We start from the raw sequence: 24,478 nt of genomic DNA on the forward strand, positions 1-24,478 counted from the left end.
CTGGGCTTCAGATAAGGTAAATAGGGAGCTGGTGAGCTAGAATTGCTATTATTTACAGCAATTACCATCTATGGCACAGCAGCCTGCAGTCAGATACCTGAAGGTAAGCGGACAACAAGAATGAAAAACAGCACCCAGTGGTGACATTTTATTTTCCTATAGAAACGTATTGGTTGTGGCTGTAACATACTGTAGAGAGTTTTGCCACAACGTCTACTGACAAAGCTTTCCAAGTCGTTTTTGGCAACCATGCACGATAATCAATGTATTCTGAAACCGTTGGCCTGAGTTGACCTTGGGAGAAATACGGAAGAGTGTGGTTAACTGTGGACTTCAGTTATGAACTGGTGGCACTGGGCTCGCATGCTACGGTAAACAGCTGGAAGTTGATTCTGCAGGCAGTTTCAAGCCACTGGACATTTCTCTTAGTGATATAATGGTACCCTATGAAGATTAATGTGATTATGGTGTACAGAGTTGATGGAATGTGGGTAGACTGAGGACTGAAGACCAACTAGGAGGAGGCTTTAATCATTCAGGCAGGAGAGCATAAAGTGTCCATAAAAATCATTCTTTTCCCCTAACTTTAAGTTGTAACCATTTCAGTGGGATTCAGCACCTATCAATGGTACCAGGCATTACGCCACGTGGTAAGCATTGGGGCTGCAGAGACGAAATGAGTGTGGAAAAAACTGCCCTGAAGAGGAACCTGAGGTTTTCACATGGAGTCTAAGGTGGCAGGAGGATTATGGGTCTTGGAGGCCTGGTAAGACACTGCAGTGAGTCTGTCTGAAGATGCCATCTCCATCAAGCCCTTCCTAGACCCAGTTCCTCATCACTGAGCATGGGAGCGTCACAGATACGGGCAGTGCCTGTGGCAGAAACACTGTGGGTGGGGATCCGAGTGATCAGGATCACAGTGATGCTGGGGGAAGGCCGTCCTTCCCTGAATTTTATTCTTGGCCCTCTACAACAGCCCAGCCAGATATTCCCTTATTTCAGTCACGAGCTGTCCCATGTTGTTTAAAAAGCATTAACTAATAACATTATTAAATCAATATTATTAACTATAGCAAATATAATAAGGCATGACATTATATTATACATTGGATGGCTGTGGTTTTAGAACATAATTGTAAGAACTTCACCTGTGACATTGGCCTGATGATGGGTTATGATGCAGTCCTGTAGCTTAGACATGAATATTTCAGGTTCAGATCATAGGTACTGGAACAGAGGTCTCTAGATTCTCTCCATCTTTCATTCTTCACTGCTTACTGTGGTGAACGCAGGTGCATGGAGACCCCCATATTTGATGTCAAGTCACTACCACTAAGGGGAATGAATTTCCCGAACCCAGATTAACTTTCTCAGGGAAGACTTTATTTCTTGGTTCCTCAAACTATAGATAAAGGGATTCAACATTGGAGTTACCACTGTGTACATCACTGATGCAACTGTGTCCTTCTGGGCCGAGCGGGTTGAGGGAGGAATGAAATAAACACAAAAAGAAGTCCCAAAGAAGAGAGAGACCACGGAGAGATGAGAGCCGCAGGTGGAAAAGGCTTTCCGCTTCCCCTGAGCTGATGGGATCTTCAGGATGGTTGAGAAAATGTTCGTGTAAGAGATAATCAGGCAAAGCACACAAACAAGTCCTGTGAGACCCCCAGTGATGAAGATGACCAGCTCATTGGTGAAGGGGTCTGTGCAGGACAGACTCAGGAGGGGATCGATGTCACAGAAGAAGTGTGGGATCTCATGGTTTGCACAGAAGGACAGGCTGTTCATGAGAAGTGTGTGTAGAAGGGAGTGGAGGGCATTCATGATCCAGGATGCAGACACGAGGAAGACGCAGAGCCCAGGGCTCATGATCAGAATGTAATGAAGTGGGTGGCATATGGCCACGTAGCGGTCATAGGCCATGACCGCCAAGAGGAATGCCTCCAGCATCACAAATAACATGAAAAAATACAACTGTAGTAGACACCCTGAGTAGGAGATGGCCTGACTCTGGATCTGTATGTTTGCCAGCATCTTAGGGACTGTGGTGGACACAAAGCAGGCATCTGCAAGGGAGAGGTTGGCTAGAAAGAAGTACATGGGGGTATGGAGTTGAGTGTCAGTAATGATGACTAGAATGATGAGGAGGTTGCCTGCCACCGTGACCAAGTACATGAACAGGAAGGACCCAAAGAGGGCCTTCTGCTCCTCCAGCTGCTCAGAGAACCCCAGGAGGAAAAATTCTGAGATGCTGGTCAGATTTTTCCCCTCCATTTGTCTGTAGGAAGAAAGTTGGGTTAATTGGGTGACGCTGGTAAGCCCTGGATTGTGAACTCTGAAAATTATGCAATATTCCAGTGTTGATCTTCTAGTGTGAGGTTGGATCATAGGAAATCTCCACTATTTGACTCTTTGGGACCTGCAAAAATGGCCATTTCATAGGGTTCGACTAAATATTTGCAAATTCCTGTGCTTGGTGCTATGAGAAACCACAGATTTGTTTGTAATGTAATGAGAGGCTTTTAAATTTATTCCATAAGCATTAAGCCAATATGTGTATTTTGGGGCTGGGCTGGAGGGGCTTGCTGGCTTTGCTCTGGTAGTGTTCATGTAGAAACTATGACATTTATACAACCCAAGATTTTACAGGTCAAATGAGCCCATTGTACCAATAATTAAAAAGACAACTCCTGGAAAGGGGTTTTGGAATTGGGAAAAGCATGGCTAACATGGAAATCATTATCACTGTTATCTACACAGCGGGTCTGGCCAGAAACCTGAGCGTCATTATTGACCCACGTTTCTTCCTCCCTGCCTACATCCAACCACCACCAAAGCCTGGCAATTTTACCTTCTCAATATGGCTACAATTTACTGACGTCTCTCTGTTTACTGGTCACCATCAGTCCCAGCTGCAGCTCATGTCATTCAGGGCACTGTGATTTCTCACTTGGATTTGGGCAGTTGATCTCCATGTCCCCAGGTATGCCCACCTACCACCTGCTGTTCTAAATACACAGAGAATGGGCTTGCTAAAAATCAAATTCGACTTTTGTCTTTCTACTTGAAAAATCCTTCATACACTCCTCATTACTCCCAGGATAAACTCTAAACTTGACACGGCTGAATGTCCTTGATCTTACCATCATTTATTACAGACATCCCCAGTTCCTCATGAAACTCCCTCCTCCACTCCACACTTTATGCACTAATCATAGTTTCAATTATTTTAAAGGCCCAGATACTCCCTCACCTTTAGGCTTTCTCAGGCTGAAATAGTTTTTCCTATCCCATTTATCAGACGAGCTAAGCTTCAGGTCTCACCTTAGATGTCACCTCTTCTGGGAAGTCTTTCCCAACTCATCCTCTCACCAGAAACTCAGGTTCATGACCTTCCTAATGCAGTGCCTCCCCCATCACAGCACGTGTCACCTTGGATTGTGAGTGTCTGTTTATATGAGTGTCCCTCATTCTGCTGTGAGCATCACTGGCAGTAGGCAGAGATAGTGCCTAATTGGCTCAGCTTTGAAATCTAGCATTAGCCTTGAGGCTGGTACAACACAGATGCTCAGTATGAATCTATCATGTAAATACATAAACTCCAGAGAATGGAAAGAGTGGGAAGAATGGAAAGGGGGTTTGCTATAGAGGTAATATCAGGCATAAGAATTAGCCTGAACCTTTATTATTATTATTATGATTTTTGAGATGGAGTCTCACTCTGTCACCCAGGCTGGAGTGCAGTAGCATGATCTCAGCTCACTGCAGTCTCCACCTGCTGGGTTCAAGTGATTCCCCTGTCTCAGCCTCCTGAGTAGCTGGGATTACAAGCCACTGCTACCACACCTGGCTATTTTTTTTTTTTTTTTGTATTTTTAGTAGAGATGGGGTTTCATCACATTGGCCAGGCTGGACTTGAACTCCTGACCTCAGGTGACCCACCTGCCTCGGCCTCCCAAAGTGCTGGGATTACAGGCATGAGCCACCACACCCAGCCAACCTTTTTGTTAGTAGGTTCAGTGGTAGCTTTGAGTTAATGGAGTCCTGGCCATAGGACTATGTAGGGAATCACTACGGTTACAGAGAGATAAGTGTTCCAAACAAATGCATTCTTTCTAGGTGAAATTCTTGGGATGGAACAGTGTTTCAGCCGAGTGATTAACCCCGGAATCAGTTTCCCTGTGCCACTTTTTTTTACCTTCAGAGTTTAATATAACCTATGAATTTGTAAGCCTTAGTTACATATGCTAAAATTACTACTTACTAGGCAATAGTGGCATCTTACGTCTTACTCTCTCTCTGACCATGGATATTTCTTATTTATTTATTTTTGAGATGGAGTCTCACTCTGTCACCCAGGCTGGAGTGCCATGGCAGAATCTTGGCTCACTGCAACCTCCGCCTCCTGGGTTCAAGCAATTCTGCTGCTTCAGCCTCCCAAGTAGCTGGGACTACAGGCACACGCCACCACACCCGGCTATTTTTTTTTTTTGTATTTTTAGTAAAGATGGGGTTTCTCCTCATTGGCCAGGCTAGTTTCAAACTCCTGACCTCAGGTGATCTGCCCACCTTGGCCTCCCAAAGTGCTGGGATTACAGGTGTGAGTCACTGTGTCCGGCCTGAACATGGCTATGTCTTACCGAACTATCTTCTGCTAGTATGTGGATGCCCCAGGGACTGTGGTATATGTTGCTTCTCTCCTCAATACAATTCATCAAAGGAAAAAACAGAAAACCCAGAAGCAGAGCACAGTATTCCTCAGACTTCGCTTTACTAACGGTGGCACTGCCAATCAAAAGGAAGAAGAGATTGAACAAACAATGGTGGGACAAGCTGGTTAAGTCTCTGGAAAATTAATTTAAATTCCAACCTAATAGCACTTACCTGAATAAGTTTCAGATGGTTAAAGCATTTTCCCTGCAGATATAACTCTAAAGCAACCAGGAGAAAATGCAGCACAATAAAGATTTACTGTCAGGACAAGGGTGGACTTTCTAAATAAAAAACAGTGAAGAAAACAAGAAAGGAAAAGAATAATTGGTTTGATCAAATTAAATTAAAAATACACCATGGAATACTATGCAGCCATAAAAAATGATGAGTTCATGTCCTTTGTAGGGACATGGATGAAATTGGAAATCATCATTCTCAGTAAACTATCGCAAGGACAAAAAACCAAACACTGCATATTCTCACTCATAGGTGGGAATTGAACAATGAGATCACATGGACACAGGAAGGGGAACATCACACTCTGGGGACTGTTGTGGGGTGGGGGGAGTGGGGGAGGGATAGCATTAGGAGATATACCTAATGCTAAATGACGAGTTAATGGGTGCAGGACACCAACATGGCACATGTATACATATGTAACTAACCTGCACATTGTGCACATGTACCCTAAAACTTTAAGTATAATAATAATAATAATAATAATAATAAATTTCTTTTAAAGAAAAAGATCACATGCCAAGTAAAAAAACAAAGTAGGAAGGTACTTTTTGCATTTATTAAGGAAATAATTAATATTCTTAAAAGTGTTACGTTCCATTAATGAGAAAAGGGTATCTTTCCTTCATTCATAGAAAAATGAAGAATCCCTTGACCCTTAAGTCACATCCAGCAAGTGGCAGAGCCTGGATGCAGCCTCCACTGTTTAATCCCAAGCTTCTTGTTCTTCTCACCTGCCCACGTGGTCTTCTGTAATCATTTTATCTGCTAGCCGCTGAAATCACCAAGGTCTCCCCCTTGCGTGTTCTTGGCCAAAATGTGGTCATAATAGGTGATGTTTCCCTTACTCCCTACCAAGAGTCCCCATTACCACTCAAGGCATGTGTTTATTAGCCTCTGCCTTCCTCATCCTCCCAAGACAGAGCTCTAGGCGAAGCGGGTGGATTCGTGGGGTTCAGTGCATTTTTTTTTTTTTTAAGACAGAGTCTCACTCTGTCATCCAGTGGCGCAATCTCACCTTTTTAATCTGCCTAAGTCAATGAAAGGCTCCGCCTCCTGGTTTCAAGCGATTCTCCTGCCCCAGCCTCCCGAGTAGCTGGGATTCCAGGCACATGCCACCACACTTGGCTAATTTTTCTATTTTTAGTAGAGATGGGGTTTTGCCATGCTGGCCAGGCTGGTCTCGAACTCCTGTACTCAAATGATCCACCTGCCTCGGCCTCCCAAATTGCTGGGATTACAAGCGTTGAGGCACCACGCCAGCCTCAGTGCATATTTACAGGTGCATCTACAAGGCTCTCCCGACGCCCTGGTGAGCACGATCACCCCTGCAGCTCCCTCACTTTAACAGCTGTTGCTTTTTGTAGTGCCTGGAATTGATTCTCACCTCTCCCTCATGTAGGACAAGCCTTTCATTGACTTACGCAGATTAAAAAGGCCTTAGAATCCTCACCCTCCTTCATCGTGTGGCTCTTGGCTGTAGTTTAGCAGAGATGGAAACCTCAGCCCGTTTCCCCTCCATTTTTTCTCTTAGTCCCCAAGTCACTGACCAGAGATCTTATTTCCTTCTTTCTCCTCTTAGACCAGCGTGTGCCCAGTGAACGGCCAGCCCTTCGTCCACAGAGAAGACCCTTTCCATGCATCGTCCTTCTTTCTTTTCATGTGCAGTCAGCGGGCATTTTCTTAGGCTTATTAGGAACCCTAACTCCAACAACTCAAAATAAAATCGTTCTTATATTTTATATTAGCTGTGTGCTGTTTTAGAAGACATTTTTTCTGCGGTAGATGGATTATAATTTTTGGTGAACTTAGTTTGGATGCCTTTGGACCCAGGTTCAAGTTTGAAGGTGGAAATAAAGTGTAGAGAACTTATGCTCCCCACTGACGAAGAAAGAAACATTCAAGGAGGAAAGAAGTGAAAGTTATAAGGTTAAAAACAAACCAGAGGGAATAAGGATGTGGTGGGGGACCGGAGTGATCAGGACACAACTCAAGTCCCTATTCTTATTTTGGTCACAAATAACACTTTAACTCCACCTTCCAAAATAACATGCAATATATTGTCTAGTATGTTCATTAAAACTTTCTGGAAGAATTAAACAGGAAACCAATAACAGTGATTACTTGTTAGAGGCACAGAATTGGGTAGATGAAAGGCAGGAGGGGAGAAAGATGTTCATATCTACCTTTCAGCACTTTTTGAAGTCTGACTATGAGAATGTACTATTTACTGAAAAATAAATTAAGAAAATCTTACCCCAAAGGCAAGCCACAAGCTCATAAAATGTATAAAATGGAAAAAAATGCAGTCTAATGCAGCTTCTCTTTGACGAAGATTCCACAAATAGCAGAGGAACCGTATGATTGAAGTCTCATCCTTCTAATGCGTCAGCGTTCTGTGTGGGCAAGAGTGTGCATATGGTGTGTACATGGGGGTGTGACCACATCCGTGTCTCCTGCAGAGAAAGGGCTCATCAGGGGATTGTTTGGACAGAGGTCTCTGTTGCTTCCTGCTCTCCCATTTCACAATCACTCTGATTGTCTGTAAGGTCCTGAGGATCTGGGTCTTTGGCCTTTTTGGCTATGAAAGCAGCATCATGTCATTATTATGGTTACAGGGCTGATTTTGAGAGACAGGCTCTCAATGCACCAAAGGCTGGAATGGGCAGGAGAAGGGGCAAGAAAAAAGAAGCCAGGCCAGTCGCGGTGGCTCACTCTTGTAATCCCAGGACTTTGGGAGGCCAAAGCAGGTGGATCACGAGGTCAGGAGATCGAGACCATCCTGGCCAACATGGTGAAACCCCATCTCTACTAAAAATACAAAAATTAGCTGGGTGTGGTGGCGGGTGCCTGTAATTCCAGCTACTTGGGAGGCTGAGGCAGGAGAATCGCTTGAACCTGGAAGGCGGAGGTTGTAGTGAGCCGAGATCGTGCCATTGCACTCCGGCCTGGGCGACAGAGTGAGACTCTGTCTCAAAAAAAAAAAAAAAAAAAAAAAAAGAACCTCCTCTAGTCCTCACCTGATTGTTCTCACCAGTTCCCAGGCTGTCACTGTCAGAATTCTCCCTGCTTCACCTGCATCTCTCCCCCTGAAGACGGGGACAGGAACATGACAAAAACTCCTTTTAAAGGCACCAAAAGGAAAACCGCTTCAGACTCTGGGTGAGTTGAATGATGACTCTTGACATCACTACCTCTGCTTCAATTCCTCCTTTTGTCTCACAGGATTAGAGAACCTCTTATCTTTGTCCATTCTGAGAGTAAGGGACAAAAGCTCCAGGTCAAGATCAGGATCATGCCAGCACATGCTATCTTGGGAAGCTGCATTCACAGAACCCCACACAGAGCCTGATAATCACATCCTGCCCCTTTTCTACTTATTTCAAAATTTGCTCTAATGTCTGTTCACTTTCCTTATTCACAGAGACCATGAGAAATGAGTCCTTATAATGTCATCAGCACCTGGAATTAGGGTCCTGATATATTTAGTGACAGGTTGGGTCAATTTCAAAACATGTTAAATTGGAGGTAATTAATTCTGGGAGATGCCCCAAACCCAAGGGGATTAGGAATCCAGCGCTGGATCCCTGTGGTGATCGGGTCCAAGAGAGGATAAGGCACTGGGTACCGGCCCACGACACCTCTGGAGTCTCAGAAGAATTTTGGTATTCCAAGTTCACCAGCAAAGAGTGGATTTTTGTTTTCTGGAGCTTTTCAGGGTAGTTCAGATAGAGGCCTGTAGGACCATGAAAAGGGCCAGATGGTGTAAACTATTGTTGGCTCCAAAGTCATATGAATGATTTTAGCTATTATGTTTATTTAAAAATTCTGGAAGAATAAACAGGAAACCAATAACAATGATTACTTGTTAGAATTGGATGAGAGACAGGAGAGAAAAACGATTTCCATGTGTACCTTTTAGCACATTTTGGAGTTTGAATATGTGAATGTACTCCTTACTGAAAAATAAATTAATTAGGAAGTCTTACCCCAAAAGCAAACCATGGGCTCATAAAATGTATAAAACAGAAGAAAATGCAGTATAATGCAGCTTCTCTTTGATGAAGATTCCATAAATAGCAGAGACACTTGTATGTTTGGAGCCACATCCTTCTAATGTCTTAATGCTGTGTGTGAGCAAGAGTGTGTACGCGCCTGTGTTAGTGCAGGAAAATATGCTTATGCCATCTTTTCTTCTTCCAGACATGAGAACCCGAGAAGCAAGGCTTAGACTATGTTGGTGCAGGCTCACTTGCCCTATTTTTATCTTCTCTGGACTGGAGAGAGCAGAGATAAGAATCTGAACATCCCTAAGCATGGCAGGTGCCAGAAACCTGAACACCATTCTGGCAGATGTGGCATCAACAGCTCCATGGGGCAGGTGGAAAGTGAAATGACACCCAGAAAATGGAGTCTCTGTTTTCTCCTGTAGAAATGGCCCCATGAGTCTCCCTAACCCAGTTGATCTATCCAGGGAATCTAGAGAATAAAGAAGCATAGAATTTGGATAACTTGGACATATGGTTTATTCTTGATATCTCTTTGGGACAGTGGCCAATGTCTTGTATGTTCTAGAGGTATAATTATGATATACCTTTAAATCAGCAATATAATAGTTTAAATATATTATTCCATTGGATTGAACAAAAGAACAACCACCTAACTTTATGCTTAAAAAAAATCTAGTTTATTTTTTTTTCTACCTTTGGCAAAAGGAAGGGAATAAGCTGCTTGTTTAAGAAGAAAGTAGTATGAAACCCATATTCTGTCTTCCAGACACATGACATGGCTTAGCTGTGGTATTTGATGTTCAATCCATTCATCAAAGTGGAATGGCTACTGGTGCAGCTGAATGAACAAAAGCTGGGAAGAGAGCAATGCAGGTCTTGGAGTTGGAAAAGTCATCTGTGTTCGTCCTTCTTCGTATTTCACTTCTTTTCTTAAAACCTGGAGAGGTAGAACATAAAGGGAGCCCAAATCCAACTCACGTGTTCTTAGTTTGACCAGATGAGCATTTGCAAGGACCCCCTTTTATCTTTTAGAGAATGAATAAGATCTAGTATTTGATAGCACAATACCATCACTACAGTCAATTCAATCATACATTAAAAATAACTAAGTATAATTGGATTGTTTGTAACACAGAGGATAAATACTTGAGGTGATGGATACACCACTTACCCTGATGTGATTATTACACACTGTATGCCTGTATCAAAATATCTCATGTACCCCATAAATATACACACCTGCTATGTACCCACAACATTTTGAAAAATGTAAACAATAATGAAAAATTATGACATTGATTTGGTTGCTTTGTAATGTAGGTAGTTGTTATATATATAGCATCTAGCAAAAGGCAGTTGGAGCAGTAAATGAGATTATGCAAACACAGAGCTTCTACATTTTACATGAGGTGGTGTGATATTAACTGTAAATGGACTGTGAGACGCTAAGCATGTATATCAAAATCCTACAACCACGAATGAAGACATAAAGGGGAATAACTTAAAAAGCAATAAATAAATAGGAATTACAAAAGGGACCATTACCATGGCTGGAGTGTCCCCTCTGCTTGTTAAAGTTCTAGCCATGTTTCCTGCAGGTGCACACATCCTGGCTTCCTTAGGTATCTCTCCTCATTATTCTATATTCCCTCTACAGGCCAGCTGTGGAGGCAGAGGAAGAGCATTCAGCATGAGGAAAACTGGGCTCAAATGCAAGATCTGCATTTTTCTAATTGAAAGACATGGGCTAAATCACTTCATATCTGAGAGATGTGACTTCTTCATCTGGAAGGAGGGCTATTGCCATCTGTGCCACAGGACTATTTTGAAAATTCAAAGAGACAATAATATATGTGATAGACGAAATGCACACACCCACATACATACGTACATTTCATATGTGATGAAATGGCTACTTTGTCTGAACCTACGTGGCACATTAACTTCTTTTGTAGCACTTACCACTTTTCCTTGTTTCATTTTTTTCAAAAGCAAGTATTTGAGTGCTCAATAGTGCAGGACAATACACTGTGCTATGTCCCTTGACTGATATAAAAGGGAGAGAGACACATAGTTTGACTTGGAGGGCCATCAAGTCTTGACTGTACAAATATCTTCCTTCCCCAACTAGAATCCTCATTCTCCAGCCTGGCTCCCTTTCTTGTAGTCATTCTGCAAGCCTCTTTGTTGAAAACCTGACTTATCAGCTCCCCTCTGATCCATGTTCTGTTAATTTTGCACCAAAGCTTTGTATCTTCATTCTACTATTTAATTCAATACATCCTCAAGAGTCACAGGAACACTAAAAACACACCCAAAATGGAACTGTTTTTTTCTTAAATTACTCTTTTGTCCACTACTGTCATTAAGGGCATCTTTTTCCTTTTAGTGACTCAAACTCAAATTCTTGTAGACATCTTATGGCTATCATAATAATTCATTCTGTGGTTTCTATTTCCACACTACGTTTGCATCTGGATCGTAGATGCAAAGAAGGATACCTTCTTATATAGTATCTATCCTCTTTGGTACTTATTATTTCACCATGGGCAATAAACACCTAATTCCATTTGATCTTACTGAGTTTATCCGTAACAGCAAAATTAGTCTTGTATTCATTTTGTATCTTCACTCTCTCTTCCCTAGATTGCTTTAAGAGATGTCTAATTAAACTCCTGATCTCATCACTCTCCCCTCCTCCCTTACTGCTCTTATCTATCCATTCTTGATTAAAGAGAAGCTCTTCATTGTTTCATTCAGAGCTTTTATCTAAGTATCTATGTAACTATCAGTCAATCATAATTTCATGAACACCCTGGACTCACCACTTAATCTGAATATTAGGACTGTAGTAATAACCTACATCTAACTATGTGATAACCCTAGTTCTATTCCCCCATTTCTTCTTTTGAATTTTCTCTCATCCTGAATCCTGTGGTCATTCTTTCTTTGCTTTTGTTTTTGTTTATTATTATTATTATTTATTAGTGACTGTCTTGGTAAGATTTTAGGAGGAGCTGTATTATCTTTAGATATAGTCTAAACTATGAAGTAAGCACAAAAATATTTCCCCAGGTCAGATTCTTTTATTATTATACTTTTAATTCTGGGGTACATGTGCAGAACATGCAGGTTTGTTACATAGGTATACACGTGCCATGGTGGTTTGCTGCATCCATCAGCCTGACATCTACATTAGGTATTTCTCCTAATGCTATCCCTCCCCTTGCCCCCAACCCGCTGACAGGCCCTGGTGTGTGATGTGCCCTTCCTTGTGTCCATGTGTTCTCATTGTTTGACTCCCACTTATGAGTGAGAACGTGCAGTGTTTGGTTTTCTTTTCTTGTGTTAGTTTGCTGAGAATGATGGTTTCCAGCTTGATCCATGTCCCTGCAAAGGACATGAACTCATCCTTTTTTATGACTGTGTAGTATTCCATGGTGTATATGTGCCACATTTTCTTTATCCAGTCTATCATTGATGGGCATTTGGGTTGGTTCCAAGTCTTTGCTACTGTGAACAGTGCCACAATAAATATACTTGTGCATGTGTCTTTATAGCAGAATGATTTATAATCCTTTAGGTATATACCCAGTAATGGGATCACTGGATCAAATGGTATTTGTGGTTCTAGATCCTTGAGGAGTCACCACACTGTCTTCCATGATAGTTGAACTAATTTACACTCCCACCAACAGTGTAAAAACCTTCCTATTTCTCCACATCCTCTCCAGCATCTGTTGTTTCCTGACTTTTTAATGATCGCCATTCTAACTGGCATGAGATGGTATCTCACTGTGGTTTTGATTTGCATTTCTCTAATGACCAGTGATGTTGAGCTTTTTTTCATATGTTTATTGGCTGCATAAATGTCTTCTTTTGAGAAGTGTCTGTTCACATCCTTCGCCCACTTTTGGATAGGGTGGTTTTTTCCTGTAAATTTAAGTTCTTTGTAGATTCTAGATATTAGCCCCTTGTCAGATGGATAGATGGCAAAAATTTTCTCCCATTCTGTAGGTTGCCTGTTTATTCTGATGATAGTTTCTTTTGCTGTGCAGAAGCTCTTTAGATTCCACTTGTCAATTTTGGCTTTTGTTGCCATTGCTTTTGGTGTTTTAGTCATGAAGTCTTTGCCCATGCCTATGTCCTGGATGATATTGCCTAGGTTTCCTTCTAGGGTTTTTATGGGTTGATGTCTTATGTTTAAGTCTAATCCATCTTGAGTTAATTTTTTACAAGGTGTAAGGAAGGGGTCCATTTTCATTTTTCTGCATATGGCTAGCCAGTTTTCCCAACACCATTTATTAAATAGGGAATCCTTTCCCCATTGCTTGTTTTTGTCAGGTTTGTCAAAGATCAGATGGTTATAGATGTGTGGTGTTATTTCTGAGGTCTCTGTTCTGTTCCATTGGGCTATGTGTCTGTTTTGGTACCAGTACCATGCTACCATGCTGTTTTGGTTATTGTAGCCTTGTAGTATAGTTTGAAGTCAAGTAGCATGATGCCTCCAGCTTTTTTTTTTTTTTTTTTTGCTTAGGATTGTCTTGGCTATACGGGCTCTTCTGTTGGTTCCATATGAAATTTAAAGAAGTGTTTTCTAATTCTGTGAAGAATGTCAATAGCAGTTTGATGGAAATAGCATTGAATCTATAAATTACTTTGGGCAGTATGTCCATTTTCATGTTATTGATTCTTCCTATAAATGAGGATGGAATGTTTTTCCATTTTTTGTGTCCTCTCTTATTTCCCTGAACAGTGGTTTTTAGTTTCCCTTGAAGAGGTCCTTCACGTCCCTTGTAAGCTGTATCCCTAGGTATTTTATTCTCTTTGTAGCAATTGTGAATGGGAACTCATTCATGATTTGGCTCTTGGCTTGTCTATTGTTGGTGTATAGGAATGCCTGTGATTTTTGCACATTGATTTTGTATCCTGAGATTTTGCTGAAGCTGCTTATCAGCTTAAGGAGTTTTTGGGCTGAGACTATGGGGTTTTCTAAATATAGAATCATGTTGTCTGCAAACAGATTCTCTTCCTATTTGAATACCCTTTACTTTTTCTCTTGCCTGATTGCCCTGGCCAGAACTTCCAATACTGTGTTGAATAGGAGTGGCGAGAGAGGGCATCCTTGTCTTGTGCCAGTTTTCAAAGGGACTGCTTCCAGCTTTTGCCCATTCAGTATGATGTTGGCTATGGGTTGTCATAGATGGCTCTTATTATTTTGAGATATATTCCATTAATATCTAGTTTATTGAGAGTTTTTAACATGATGCGATGTCGAATTTTATTGAAGCCCTTTTCTGCATCTATTAAGATAAGCATGTGGTTTTTGTCATTGGTTCTGTTTATCTGGTGGATTACATTTATTGATTTGCATATGTTGAACCAGACTTGCATCCCAGGGATGAAGCTGACTTGATTGTGGTGGATAAGCTTTTTGATGTGCTGCTGGATTCCGTTTGCCAGTATTTTATTGAGGATTTTTACACCAATGTTCATCAGGGATGTTGGTCTGAAGTTTTATTTTTTTGTTGTGTCTCTGCCAGGTTTTAGTATCAGGATGATGCTGGCCTCATAAAATGAGTTAGGGAGGAGTCCCTCCTTTTCAATTGTTTGGAATAGTTTCAGAAGGAATGGTAGCAACTCCTCTTTGGTTCACAGCCGAATTCTACCAGAGGAACAATCTGGTGGTCCTGGGCAGTTTTGGGTTGGTAGGCTATTCATTACTGCCTCAATTTCAGTAGTTGTTATTGGTCTATTCAGGGATTCTACTTCTTCCTGGTTTAGTCTTGGGAGGGTGTATGCATTCACAAATTTATCCATTTCTTCTAGATTTTCTAGTTTATTTGTGTAGAGGTATTTATAGCATTCTTTGATGGTAGTTTGTATTTCTGGGAGAGGGGGTGAGTGGTGATATCCCTTATATCATTTTTATTTTGTCTATTTGATTCTTCTCTCTCTTTTTCTTTGTTTGTCTAGCTAGTGGTCTATGTATTTTGTTAACTTTTTTTTAAAAAAAAACCAGCTCCTGGATTCACTGATTTTTTGAAAGTTTTCTCGTGTCTCTACCTCCTTCAGTTCCACTCTGATCTTCGTTATTTCTGGTCTTCTGCTAGCTTTTGGATTCGTTTGCTCTTTCTTCTCTAATTCTTTTAATTGTGATGTTAGGGTGTTGGTCTGAGATCTTTCCAGCCTCTGATGTGGGCATTTAAATTTCCCTTTTAACACTGCTTTAGCGGTGTCCCAGAGATTCTGGTACATTGTCTCTTTGTTTTCATTGGTTTCAAATAACTTCTTAATTTCTGCCTTAGTTTTGTTATTTACCCAGGAGTCATTCAGGAGCAGGTTGTTCAATTTCTATGTAGTTGTGTGGTTCTGAGTGAGTTTCTTAATCCTCAGTTCTAATTTGATTGCACTGTGGTCTGACAGACTGTTATGATTTCATTTCTTTTGCATTTCTGAGGAGTGTTTTACTTCCAATTATGTGGTCAATGTTAGAAAAAGTGCCCTGTGGCACTGAGAAGAAAGTATATTCTGTTGATTTGGGGTGGAGAGTTCCATAGATGTCTATTCAGTCCACTTGATCCAGGGCTGAATTCAAGTCCTGAATATCCTTGTTAATTTTCTGTCTTGATTATCTAATATTGACAGCGGGGTGTTAGACTCTCACACAATAATAGTGGGAGACTTCAAGTGTCTTTGTAGGTCTCTAAGAACCTGTTTTATGAATCTCAGTGCTCCTGTATTGGGTGCATATATATTTAGGATTGTTAGCTCTTCTTGTTGCATTCATCCCTTTGCCATTATGTAATACCCTTCTTTGCCTTTTTTGATGTTTGTTGGTTTAAAGTCCGTTTTGTTAGAGACTAGGATTGCAACTCCTGCTTTTTTTGCTTTCCATTTGCTTGGTAAATTTTCCTCTATCCCTTTTTTTTTGAGCTTATATGTGTCTTTGCATGTTAGATGGGTCTCCTGAATACAGCACGCCGATGGGTTTTGACTCTTTACGCAATTTGCCACTCTGTGTCTTTTAATTGGGGCATTTAGCTCATTTACATTTAAAGTTAATATTGTTATGTGTGAATGTGATCCTGTCATCATGATGCTAGCTGGTTATTTTGCACACTGGTTGATGCAGTTTCTTCATAGTGTCATTGGTCCTTATATTTTGGTGTGTTTTTGCAGTGGCTGGTACCGGTTTTTCCTTTCCATATTTAGTGCTTCCTTCAGGAGCTCTTGTAATGCAGGCCTGGTGGTGACAAAATCTCTCAGCATTTGCTTGTCTGTAAAGGATTTTATTTCTCCTTTGCTTATGAAGCTTAGTTTGGCTGGATATGAAATTCTGGGTTGAAAACTCTTCATTTTAAGAATGTTGAATATTGGCCCCCACTCTATTCTGGCTTAAGGTTTCTGCTGAGAGATCCACTGTTAGTCTGATGGGCTTCCCTTTATAGGTGACCTGACCTTTCTTTCTGGCTGCTGTTAACATTTTTTCCCTCATTTTGACCTTGGAGAATCTGATGATAGTGTGTCCTGGGGTTAATCTTCTCGTGAAGTATCCTATGATGTTCTCTGTATTTCCTGAATTTGAATGTTGGCCTGTCTTGCTAGCTTGGGGAAGTTCTCCTGGATAATAACCTGAAGTGTGTTTTCCAACTTGTTTCCATTCTCCCCATCTCTTTCAGATACTTGTATCAATCGTAGGTTCAATCTTGTCCCACATTTCTTGGACGTTTTGTTTGTTCCTTTTCATTCTTTTTCCTCCAATCTTGTCTGCTTGTCTTATTTCAAGATAGTCTTCAAGCTCAAATTCTTTTCTCTGCTTGGTCTGTTTGGTTATTGGTACTTCTGGTTGCATTGTGAAGTCCTCCTGTTGTTGATACTGTGATTGCATTGTGAAGTCCTCCCTTGCCTGGAGTTGCTAAAATTCCTGCAGGGAGCCAAGCCATGAGGAGGAATGGGTCAGGGTCCAGCCTAAACAGGCAGTCTGGCCATGATCCACCACAGCCACTTTACTGCACTGTAGGAAATTCATCCTGGATCTAAACTGTCCAGTTTCCCCGGCACTGGCAGGGGAAAAACAGCTGACTGGAGCTGCAGTGATGGCTGCCACCCCTCCCCTGGGAGCTCAGCCTTGTTTTTTTTTTTTTTTTTTTTTTTGAGACAGAGTCTCGTGGTGTCACCCAGGCTGGAGTGCAGTGGCATGATCTCTGCTCACTGCAACCTCCGCCTCCTGGATTCAGCTGATTCTCCTGCCTCAGCCTCCTGAGTAGCTGGGATTACAGGCACCCACCATCCTGCCCAGCTAATTTTTTTTTTGTATTTTGGTAGAGACAGAATTTCACCATGTTGGCCAGGCTGGTCTCGAACTCCTGACCTGTGGTGATCTGCCTGCCTCGGCCTCCCAAAGTGCTGGGATTACAGGTCTGAGCCACCACACTGGCAGGGAGCTCAGTCTTCTTAGGCAGCCACCAGCTGCAGTGATGATGGCAGTCCCTCCTCCCACTGGAACTCAGTAGGCTTAAGCAATCTCCAGCTGAGTGGCCACTGAGAGTCTGCACAGCTCTGTGCTTGGGACCCAAGGACCTGGTGGCATGGGCTCCCGAAGGGGATCTCCTGATCTGTGAGGGGATCTCCTGATCTGTGGGTTGCACGGATCCGGGGAAAAAGTGTGGTTCCCTGCGCAGGGTAGCACCATCACTCGCCACCTCCCTTGGCTGGGGGTGGGAGCTCCCCTTGTCCTGTGTGGCTCCCAGGTGGGCCATTGCATCACCCTGCTTTTCCTCACTTTTCATGGGTCACGCCAACCACCTAATCAGTCCCAGTGAGAGAACCTGGATACCTCAGCTGCCATTTTCATTCTTCTCAGAGGAAGCCTCTGACTGCAGCTGTTTCTAGTCAGCCATCTTGGCCCTCTCCTCTGTATTTTCTTATACATTTTAGAATAATCTTGTTTATATATAAAACAAAAAAAAATTCTGCTGGAATTTTGAGAGGAATTTAAACCTAAATCTCAATTTGAGGAGAATTGGCAACTTTGCTAGGTTAAATTTCACAATTCATGAACATGTTCTGTCTCTCCATTTATCTAGGTCTTCTTGATTTCTTTCAGCAGTGTTTTGTAGTTTTCAACATAAAAATCCTGTACATGTCAAAAATTAGCTGGGTGTGGTGGTGCGCACCTGTAGTTCCAGCTACTTGGGAGGCTGAGGCAGGAGAATCGCTTGAACCCCGGGGGGCAGAGGTTGCAGTGAGCCAAGATCCCGCCATTGCACTCCAGCCTGGTGACAGAGTGAGACTGTGTCTCAAAACAAAACAAAAAAAAACCAGTCCTGTACATGTGTTTTTGTTTTAAGATTTACATCTGTTTTATTTTCCTGAGTGATTGTAAATGCTTTTGTATTTTTAAGTTTGGTGTCTGCATGCTTATTGCTGCTGTATAGATATACAGCTGATTTTTGTATGTTTATCATGCATTTTGTGACCTTTCTGAACTCACATAAGCATTTAGGTTTTGTTTTTGTTTTGTTTTAGCTTTTTAAAGACATTTCTTAGAATTTTCTATGTCCTCTGAATCATGTCATCTGAAAATGGTGACAATTTCATTTATTTCTGTTTGTGTGCCTTTTATTTCCTTATCTTATTGCACTGGACATAACTTCCAGTTCTTTATTGAATAAGAGTAATGACAGTCAACATTTTTGATTTGTCCCCAGTCTTTCCTCATAACCTACAGTGTAATGTTAGCCATAGGATTTTGTAGATACTTTTTATCAAGTTGAGCACATTCCTCTTCATTCTTCTCCGGTTTTATTTTTAAAAATTTATGAAAGAATGTTAAATGTTGTCAAATCTGTTTACTGTATCAACTAGTGGGATCATGTAATTCTTCAGGCTGTTAGTATGCTAGATTGGATTGACTGGCTTTCAACTATTGAACCAACCATGCATACCTGGAATAAACCCCACTTGATCATGGTGTATAATTTCTTTTATATATTGCTGAATTTTATCTGATATTATGAATTTTTGCATTTATATTCATAAGGGTATTGGTCTGTAGTTCTCTATCTGGTTTTGGCATCAGGGTAATCTCTTCTCTCCTTTTCTATTTTTGGAAGACATTGTGTAGAATTTGTGTTAATTCCTCTTTAAACATTTGATGGAGTTTTCCAGTGAAACCATCTGGACCTATATATTTCTTTTGAGGTGTTATAAAATTATTATTTCAATTACCTTAATAGCTGTAAGTCTACTCAAATGATCTATTTCACAGTGGATGAGCTGTGGTAGTTTGTATTTGTTGGGGAATTCGTTCATTTTATCTTCATTGTCAAAATTACGTGTGTAGAATTCCTAATAGTATCCTCTTATCTCTTGTATGTCTGCAGGGTCTGTAGTGATATACCTTATTTCAGTTCTTATATTGTCTTCTCTGTTTTTCTTTGTCAATCTTGCTAGAGATTTGTTATTGATCTCTACAAAGAACCGGGTCTTCGCTTCACTGATTTTTCTCTGTTGTTTTTTATGTTCAATTTCATTGATTTTTGATCCTATCATTATTACTTCCTTCCTTGTGTTTGCTTTGAATTTATTTTGCTCTTTTCTAGGCTTCTTAAATGGGAACTTAGATTATTGATTTGAGACTTTCCTCTTTTCTAACGTATGTATTCAGTGCTATACGTTTTCTTCCTATCATTGTTCTAGCTTTGTTCCACAAATTCTGATATATTTTCATTTTAATTCAGCTCAACGTTGTTTTTTAAAATTACACTTGCAACTTCCCCATGGATTATTAGTAAATGTGTTGTTTAGTTTTTGAGTGTCTGGAGATTTTCCTCATCTTTGCTATTGATTTCTAGGCTGATTTGTTAAGTTTATCTTATTCCCCGGTATGTGATCTATCATGGTATATATTCGGGAGCACTTGAAAATAATGTTAGTTAGTTCTGCTGTTATTGAAGGGGGTGGTCTATAAATGTCGAATAGATACTGTTGGTTACTGCTGTTGTAGAGTTATCCCATATCCTTACTGAGTTTCTGTCTAGTTATTCTATCATTGTTGAGAGAGGGGTTTTGAAGTCTTCAACTATAATTGTGAACATTTGTCTATGTCTCCTTCAGTTTTCAGTTTTTTTCTTCAACTATAATTGTGAACATTTGTCTATGTCTCCTTCAGTTTTCAGTTTTTTTCTCACATATTTTGCATTTCAATTGTATGATGAATACGTTTGCAGGATTGCTATGTCTTCCTGGTAGATTGAACCCTTTATTATAATATCCCTCTCTGTCACTGGTAATTTCCTTTACTCTGAAATCCACTTATATGAAATATATATAGCCACGTCTCTTTCTTTTCATTAATGTTTATATGTCTTTCTCCATTCTTTTCCTTTCAACCTAAGCTGTAATATTTGAGGTGAGTTTCTTGTGGACAACATAGAGTTGGGTAATGTTTATTTTGAATCTACCCTGCCAACTTCTGTCTTTTGATTGGTGCATTTAGACCATTTACATGTAATATAATTAATGATTTCTTTTTCCTGCCTTCTTGTGAGTTGCTTTAACACTTGGTGTTTTTGAGTATATCCCTTTGTATAGTTTTTTAGTGGCTGCTGTAGGCATTACACTAAACACACATACATAATTTATCACATTTTACTGTTTTCATCATTTTACCAGTTCAAGTGAAGCGTGGAAACCTTACCTCCCTTTAATTAATCCACTCAAATAAAACCAACTGCCCCCGACCATTTCGTGTTCCTCATGCAGTAGACCAACAGAAAAAGATATGAGCCACTTAACTAATAATTGATATTGATTACCATGAAGATTTATGGCTGCTACTACACAATTGAAAATAATACATCTTAAACTTAGGGGATTTACTTGGATATGCCATGAACTTTCATATTAATTCCATAAATAGTAATAAATGCTAACAAGAATTTTAGTCATCATAACACAAAAAAAGCAGAATAACTAAAACCTCTGATTGTTGAAGGTCTAATTCATTCTACCAGGCATCAACACAGACCTGCCAAGTGATAGCCTAGATGAGGGAAATCTAAAATATGTAGTAGAGAATTGAGCTAATTATCTGCAGTTACAGCTTTGGGACAACCAACAGTAGTATGAACTGTATCTTGTTTTGATTACACTTTTATGAAATCTTTCCAACTCCTAACTGGCCACCACCTTAAAGGGAATTCTGAGTTATGGGGCATATACCCACCCTATTTGGGAAGGAATCAGGCTGAATTCATTTGAACAACACTTAGAGGCTCCGTATCATAGGATGAGAGCTGGATACAATGGGGAACTGCACATGGATCTGAGTAGCACAGGCGTGGATTGCACTGAACACAAACCTCATGCACCTCCTCAGTTTCTCTTGACGATCTCCTTCTTTCTGAAGGCATCCCCTGCCTCCTGGACCAAGTCACTACCACTGACAGCCTTACCCCTCTTGTGGGAGATGGGGCGTGCTACTCAGCACAAGGAAGCAAAGATATGTGTGGTCCACCAGTCTTTGTCAAATTCCTCAAGATGGCTGGAATTCCAGTTTTTGACCCAGACCTGCGTGGACTATAGGCAGATACACACACACAACACTCACAGTCAGCCACGACTTAAGGAAGAAAGCTAGAAATAAATACACATGGCTGGGCATGGCAGCTCACGCCTATAATCCCAGCACTTTGGGAGGCCGAGGTGGGTGGATCACTGGAGGTCAGCAGTTCGAGACCAGTCTGGCCAACATGGTGAAACCCCGTCTCTACTAAAAATATAAAAATTAGCCGGGCGTGGTGGCAGGCACCTATAATCTCAGCTACTTGGGAGGCTGAGGCAGGAGAATCGCTTGAACCTGGAAGGCAGAGATTGCAGTGAGCCGAGATCGTGCCATTGCACTCCAGCCTGGGCAATAAGAGTGAGACTCCATCTCAAAAAAAAAAAAAAAAAAAAAAAAAAGAAAATAGTTACCATAATATAAACTTACATTTATTTATTATATCTTCTCATTACAAATTGTTTGTATATCTTTTTACTAAGAGAACACAGATCACTCCTATATTGCTGAGAGCTTTAATAGCTGCAAATATTCATAACCTTGAGACAATTTGTATAATTTCCTATTTTTGTAGGAAAACATACTTGTTCACTTAAAGTTGTAAAGTCTTTCTTTGCCATCAGATATTGACTTTATTGCTAATATTGTTATTAGCCCACTTTCCATGACTTCATTAAGTTTTAATAAACTAGCATATAACAGGCTACATGGGCTTTTAGAATTAAAAGCATTGCAAAAGTCACGCCTCCTTGTGAAAAATTATTAATAAGTTAAATGAGCAAATAAGGCGCTCTTAACAGATGAAGCACGAAGCAAAATCTTGATTTTCCTTCATATCACCAAACTTGCAGTGGGCATTCAGGGAGGGGAGTGCTGGTAAGGGATACGTGGGATTCAGAAATTTGAGGTAGAAATTTCTGTCAAGCCCCTCACTGGAGGGGATGGAGAACACCTTCGGTTTCTCAGCAGAAGTCCCTGGCCCTGTGAGAAAGAGACCCTGCCCTTGAGAAGTCTAACCACCGCAGCCTTCATGTCCTTGTTCCGCAGGCTGTAAATAAAGGGGTTCAGCAGGGGAGTCACTACTGTGTACATGACAGCAGCCGCTGTATCCTCGTCTACTGAGTTGGAGGAAGAGGATGAGGGGCACAGATAAGCCCTGATCACTGTCCCGAAGAACAAAGCAACAACAACGAGGTGAGAGCCGCAGGTAGAGAAGGCCTTGCGCCTTCCCTGGGCAGAGGGGGCCCTGAGGATGGCTGAAACAATGCGGATATAAGAGACCAGGATGAGCATAAAAGGGATTAAAATGACTGCTCCCCCTAGGAAGAGGAGCACAAGCTCACTGACCTGGGTGTCAGAGCAAGACACCTTCATCAGCGGTCCCAAATCACAGAAGAAGTCAGGAATGATCTTAGAGCAGAAGGAAAGCCGGAATATGAGGAAGGTGTGAGTCATGGCAACAAGACTCGTGAGGGTCCAGCACGCTGTCACCAGGAGGGCACAGCGGTGGAGGCTCATGATCATCATATAGTGGAGCGGGTGGCAAATGGCCATGTAGCGGTCATAGGCCATTGTAGCCAGGAGAAAGATGTCCATGTCCCCAAAAGTCAAGAAGAAGTAGAGCTGTGCCAAGCACCCTGCATAGGAAATGGACCTGCTCTGGGTCTGGATGTTCACCAGGGCCTTGGGCACAGTGGTGGAGGTGAAAAAGATGTCTGCACAGGACAAGCTGGCAAGGAAGAAGTACATAGGGGTATGGAGGTGTGTGTCGGTGCCAATGGCCAGGACAATGAGCAGGTTCCCAGCCACAGTGACCACATACATCCACAGAAACAGCAGGAAGAGGATGTGTTGCTGCTGTGGCTGGTCTGAGAGTCCCGAGAGGAGGAACTCAAAGGTGCTAGTCTGATTCCCTCCTTCCAGGAGATCAGAGGTCGGAGGAAAAAAATCTTGAGTGAGCCCCATTACAATTCTGTAAAAATGTTTTACTTTAGACTGGTGAGCATGCTATTCTCTGAGCTTTAAGGAAGAAGAAGGAGAAAGAAAGTGTACTTTTATTGGCCGTCTACTATGTGCACTGTAAATTTTTATTGAAATACACCATGCTAGAAAGTGTGGGAGATACAACGTAAGGTAATTAAAATACCTTTCTCGTTTGTTTTTCTACACTCTTTTCCATCCCAGATTTCTTTAGTTGTACTCTCAGAGGAGTTAAGATGCTTTCATTCATTAATTTTACAGATATTAATTACTGACTCTGGACCTGGCACAGTGATAACCCTTAACCTCAGGGAATTTTTGATCTAATGGGCTAGACATAACTGCTTCTATTAAAATCTTATATGAGTTGGATACAAGTTCTCCAGCCATTCACCTGCTTTCAAACCACTCTTTGACCCCAAGACTGCACCTGTTCTGATTAATCAAGCCCAAAACTCAATATTCTCTGAAGATGCAATTTCATATTATCTATTCTTCTGGAAACCAATTCAACAATCAACTATTTAGAGAATATGATTTGTTCTTTGGAGTTTCACTGACACCTCAAAAAGTAACCTGTATATAGTGGGTCTTTACTAGTCTCCAGAATCTTAAACAGGACAGGACCGAATGTGTCCTGAAAGAGAAGCTGAAGGCCAAAACTCAGCAATCAGGTAACTCAACCCAGGGTTACCACTGGAGAAGCAGGTAGGGCTATTCTGATGGAAGAAGCCTTCGTATGGATAGAAACATCAGCAATAGGCCGCGTACGCTGACTCAGGCTTGAAATACAGCACTTTAGGAGGCCTGGGTGGGCAGATCACTTAAGAGCAGGAGTTCGAGAATAACCTGGGCAACATGGTGAAACCTCGTCTCTACTAAAAATACAAAAAAATTAGCCTGGTGTGGTGGCAGGCGCCTGTAATCGCAGCTACTCGGGAGGCTGAGGCAGGAGAATCGCTTGAACCAG

At 41.3% G+C, this 24,478-nt stretch overlaps 2 protein-coding genes across 2 annotated transcripts; both read right to left on the reverse strand.

Annotated features, from left to right (window-relative positions):
* Positions 1-1,332: 1,332 nt before the first annotated feature.
* LOC101141868 (olfactory receptor 1G1) lies at positions 1,333-2,388 on the reverse strand. The gene has a single exon (XM_019013074.2). It carries the CDS (start codon positions 2,386-2,388, stop codon positions 1,333-1,335), a length of 1,056 nt encoding a protein of 351 aa, XP_018868619.2.
* Positions 2,389-22,422: 20,034 nt separating this feature from the next.
* Positions 22,423-23,493, reverse strand: LOC134757652 (olfactory receptor 1P1). The gene has a single exon (XM_063700900.1). It carries the CDS (start codon positions 23,491-23,493, stop codon positions 22,423-22,425), a length of 1,071 nt encoding a protein of 356 aa, XP_063556970.1.
* Positions 23,494-24,478: the final 985 nt, after the last annotated feature.

This window comes from Gorilla gorilla, chromosome 19 (genome assembly GCF_029281585.2).
Source record: "Gorilla gorilla gorilla isolate KB3781 chromosome 19, NHGRI_mGorGor1-v2.1_pri, whole genome shotgun sequence".
Taxonomy (NCBI): Eukaryota; Metazoa; Chordata; class Mammalia; order Primates; family Hominidae; genus Gorilla; species Gorilla gorilla.

Excerpts from the sequence above, each read along its gene's own strand:
- LOC101141868 (XM_019013074.2), bottom strand. The coding sequence starts at position 2,388 with ATGATCCAACCTCACACTAGAAGATCAACACTGGAATATTGCATAATT.
- LOC134757652 (XM_063700900.1), bottom strand. The coding sequence starts at position 23,493 with ATGGGGCTCACTCAAGATTTTTTTCCTCCGACCTCTGATCTCCTGGAA.